The 5000-nt window shown below is 48.3% G+C and overlaps 1 protein-coding gene across 1 annotated transcript in view; it reads right to left on the bottom strand.

The window, feature by feature from the left end:
- The window catches only part of LOC131341980 (protein dopey-1-like), a 60833-nt gene that overhangs the window by 664 nt on the left and 55169 nt on the right, over positions 1–5000 (bottom strand). The window contains exons 5-6 of the mRNA XM_058372683.1: positions 365–388; positions 192–270 (exon numbers count right to left, since the gene is read on the bottom strand). Of these exons, the coding sequence (XP_058228666.1) occupies positions 192–270; positions 365–388 (103 nt within the window). The remainder of the gene's footprint in view (positions 1–191; positions 271–364; positions 389–5000) is intronic.

Here is a 5000-nt window from a genome sequence, read left to right as displayed (position 1 = left end):
CACCTGCTACAGACACACACATCTGCCCAGCGCACATCAGAAAATACATGCGGGCTACACACAGACACACACATCACAGGAACAAACACACAGACACCTACAAGTACACCTGAAAATTGTGTATCAGAGTGTGCCTTGGCGTTGGAGTGTACAGTAGGTGCACACATCGATTTTTTCTTGTGTTGTTTCACCATGAGCTCGATGTCACTGCCGATGATGTACAGCTGGTCCTCCATGGACAGTTTGCGGTTGAGATGCAGACCACGACAGCTGATGGCGGCACATTTCACCGTCGCTAGTCACGGATCTCACAGACACAGACATCTGGGCCTGCTATAGAACACACGACTATACTGCAGCATACCTTCTCAGACACAGTGCATTTGTCCTGCAGGGGCGCACAGAGATAACACACATCTGAAACTTTCAAATCGACACCTCTCTCTGCTCCAGCTCTCTATCGCTCTCATCTGGACCCCCTCTCAGACTACACCTGCGGGCATACAACATATACCCAATCCTTACCTAGCCATGCGCTGCATATGCAGTAATAACCCTAATAAATATGTAATCATAATAATGGAGCACCTGCCAGCATATAAAAATATATAACATATATAAATATGCCTGAATAAATATATAAATATATATCACCTGTATATACCAATATATCTTACACACACAGCTAATATACAAATAGGTGATATATAACATATGTAAATATGGAGTGTAATAATATACAACATATAAAATAAATAATATACTTAAATAAATATATGACCATATGTAAATATACTGATATATGACATATAGCTGGTCATCATGTATAAGTATATGCGGTATGTAATGTATACAGGGCGATAGCTGATGGCGGCATATATCACTGATCGCTGGTACAGGATATAATAGGTAGCTATATATACCCAGACATATGCATAAATATATACTCCAACATATATGCATATCTATACTGCAGGGGCATGAGATGCAATACAGGAGAGCCCTCTTCAAAACTATACTGAACCTCTCTCTGGCTGCTCTCTCCTCCTCTCTCTTAACCTCTCTGGCCTAACTGTCTCTCTAACCCTCTCTGTCCTCTCTCCTAACCCCTCTCTAACCTCTCTCTGTCACCCTCTCTGTGTCCTCTCTATCCTCTGCCCCTCTCTATCCTCTCTCTTACACCTCTCTAACCTCCTCTCTTAACCCCTCTCTATCCTCTCTCTTCCACCCCCTCTCTATCTCTCCTAACCCTCTCTCTAACCCCTCTCTAGCCCTCTCTTAACCCCTCTCTAACCTCCTCTCTTAACCCCCTCTCTGGCATAAAACCTCTGCTCTCCTGACATCTGCATCCTTTCTCTCTGACACTCTCTGGCCCTCTATAACCTCTTCTGTCTCTCTGCCCTCTGTAACCTCTCTCTGGCTCTCTCTGTCCTCTCTAACCCTCTCTGTCCTCTCTAGCCCCTCTCCTATCCTCTCTGTATCCTCTCTCATGTCCCTCTCTCTATCCTCTCTAACCCCCTCTCTATCCTCTCTCTGGCCCCTCTCTGTCCTCTCTGCCCTCTCTGTCCTCTCTAACCCTCTCTGCCGCTCTCTAGTCCCTCTCCCTGCCCTCTCTGTCCTCTCTGCCCATCCCTCTCTAACCCCTGTCTCTATCTCCCATCTAACCCTCTCTTACCCCCTCTCTATCCTCTCTAGCCCCCTCTCCTAACCCCTCTCTGTATCCTCTCTATCTATCCTAACCCTCTCTATCCCTCTCCTCTCTATCCTCTCTAACCCCCTCTCTGCTCCTCTCTCTAACTGCCTCTCTGCCCTCTCTAACCCTCTCCTAGCCCTCTCTGTCTCTGCTAACCAGCTCTCTTATCCCTCTCTAACCCCTCTCTAACCCCTCTTACTCGCTCTCCTATCCTCTCTCTAACCCCCTCTCTATCCTCTCTCTAACCCCCTCTCTGTATCCTCTCTATGCCTCTCTCTATCCTCTCCTAACCTCTGTCCTCTCTATCCTGGCCTCTCTATCCTCTTTCTAACCCTCTCTATCCTCTCTAACCCTCTGTCTCTCTATCCTCTCTAACCTCTCTCTATCCTCTCTCCTAACCCCCTCTCTATCCTCATATATATATATACTGGCATATATGTATATATCTGACATATATGATATATATACATCATATATACTCTCTAATATAATAAATAGGCATATATATAAAACCAGCATAAATAATATATACTATATATACCCAACCCCTCTGGCATATACATCAAATATACTGTATATACATCTCTATCCTCTGCTCATATACCTTTTCTCTGACATCTCTACTATCCAGCTCTAACCCCTCTCTGTCTCTCTCTAGCCCTCTCTAACCCCTCTCTGTCCTCTCTCTAGCACTCTCTGTCTCTCTAAACCTGCCTCTCTGTACCTCTCTCCTAACCCTCTCTAACCTCTCTCTAGCCTCTCTATCCTCTCTCTACCCCCTCTCTGTCCTCTCTCTATGCCCTCTCTGTATCCTCTCTCTAACCCTCTCTGTCCTCTCTAACCCTCTCTATCCCTCTCTCCTACTCCTCTCTCTGCCCTCTCCTGTCCTCTCTAACACTGCCCTATCCTCTCCTAACGCTCTCTGCCCCCTCTATCCTCTCTATCCTCTCTCCCATCCCTCTCTAACCCCTCTCTATCCGCTCTATAACCCTCTCTATCCTCTCTCTATCCTCTCTCTAACCCTCTCTCTATCCTCTCTAACCCCTCTCTATCCAGCTCTCTTAACCCCCTCTATCCTCTCTGTCCTCTCTAACCTATAACCCCTCTGTATCCAGCTCTCTAACTCTCTCTATCCTCTCTAACCCCCTCTCTAACCCCTCTCCACTATCTATCAGCTCTCTTACCCTCTCTATCCTCTCTCTAACCCCTCTCTAACCCTGTGCATTAAATATACCCTCTGGCATATCCGCTGTCATATATGACCCCCTCTCTGTCATGTCTCTGGCCTCTCTGTCATACCTACTGGCCACTCTCTGTCTGTGTTCCCTCTCTTTGTCCTCTCTAAGCCTCTCTATCTGCTCTCTCCTAGCCTCTCTCTGTCCTCTCTCCTAGCCCTCCTCTGTCCTGTCTCTAGCCCCTCTCTGTCCTCTCTCACTGCCCTCTCTATCCTCTCTAGCCCTCTCTTGTACATCCTCTCTAACCACTCTTTGCCTAACCCTCTCTATCCAGCTCTATAACCCTCTCTGTCCTCTCTCTAGCCCTCTCTATCCTCTCTCTAGCCCCCTCTCTATCAGCTCTCTCTAGCCCCCTCTCTATCCCTCTCTCTAACCCCTCTCTATCCTCTCTCTTGCCCCTCTCTCTATCCTCTCTCTTAACCCTCTCTATCCATCTCCTAACCCTCTCTATCTCTCTGACCTCTCTCTAACCCCCTCTCTATCCTCTCTCTAACCCCTCTCTATCCTCTCTCTGTCCTCTCTCCTCTCTCTTACCCTCTCTATCCTCTCTCTGGCCCCTCTCTGTCCTCTCTCTATCCTCTCTCTCTAACCCTCTCTGTCCTCTCTAACCCTCTCTCTGTCCTCTCTCTGGCCTCTCTCTGTCCTCTCTAACCCTCTAACCCCCTCTCTATCCTCTCTAACCCTCTCTATCCTCTCTCTAACCCCTCTCTATCTCCTCTCTAACCCCTCTCTAACCCCTCTCTCTCCTCTCTGCCCCTCTCTATCCTCTCTCTAACCCCTCTCTATCCTCTCTCTATCCTCTCTAACCCCTCTCTATCCTCTCTCTAACCCCTCTCTATCCTCTCTAACCCCTCTCTATCCGCTCTCTAACCCCCTCTATCCTCTCTCTATCCTCTCTAACCCCTCTCTAACCCCTCTCTATCCTCTCTCTATCCTCTCTCTATCCTCTCTAACCCCTCTCTATCCTCTCTAACCCCTCTCTATCCTCTCTAACCCCTCTCTATCCTCTCTCTAACCCCTCTCTATCCTCTCTAACCCCTCTCTAACCCCTCTCTATCCTCTCTAACCCCTCTCTATCCTCTCTCTAACCCCTCTCTAACCCCTCTCTATCCTCTCTAACCCCTCTCTATCCTCTCTAACCGCTCTCTTACCCCTCTCTAACCCCTCTCTAACCCCTCTCTATCCTCTCTCTATCCTCTCTCTATCCTCTCTCTATCCCCTCTCTATCCTCTCTCTAACCCCTCTGTATCCTCTCTCTATCCTCTCTCTATCCTCTCTAACCCCTCTCTATCCTCTCTCTAACCCTCTCCTGTCCCTCTCTGCCCCTCTCTATCCTCTCTACCTGCCTCTCTTGGAACCCATGCACCTCTCTGTAGTAACCTATACTCTTTGACTATCTACCCTCTCTAACCCCCTCTCTATCCTCTCTCCTACCCCCTCTCTAGTCCTCTCTAACTCTCTATCCTCTGACCTCTCTGTCTATCTCTCTCTCTGTCCTCTCTCTAACCCTCTCTGTCTCTCTCTGTCTCTCTATCCTCTCTAGCCCTCTCTATCTCTCTAACCTCTGTATCCTCTCTCTATCCTCTCTCTGTCCCTCTCTATCCTCTCTCTAACCCCTCTCTCTCTCTATCCTCTCTCTAGCCTCTCTGTCCTCTCTAACCCCCTCTCTATCCTCTCTCTAACCCCTCTCTATCCTCTCTCTAACCCTCTCTAACCCTCTCTGTCCTCTCTCTAACCCTCTCTATCCTCTCTCTAACCCCCTCTCTATCCTCTCTCTAACCCTCTCTATCCTCTCTCTAACCCTCTCTATCCTCTCTAACCCCTCTCTATCCCTCTCTAGCCTCTCTAACCCCCTCTCTGTCCTCTCTCTAACCCCCTCTCTATCCTCTCTAACCCTCTCTGGCCCTCTCTGTCCTCTCTCTAACCCCCTCTCTATCTCTAACCCCTCTCTATCCTCTCTCTAACCCCTCTCTATCCTCTCTCTTACCCCTCTCTATCCTCTCTCTTACCCCTCTCTATCCTCTCTCTAACCCCTCTCTATCCTCTCTCTAACCCCTCTCTATCCTCTCTCT

This window comes from Hemibagrus wyckioides, linkage group LG20, assembly GCF_019097595.1.
Source record: "Hemibagrus wyckioides isolate EC202008001 linkage group LG20, SWU_Hwy_1.0, whole genome shotgun sequence".
In the NCBI taxonomy this organism is placed as follows: domain Eukaryota; kingdom Metazoa; phylum Chordata; class Actinopteri; order Siluriformes; family Bagridae; genus Hemibagrus; species Hemibagrus wyckioides.
This window is presented reverse-complemented; position numbering and strand designations above follow the sequence as displayed.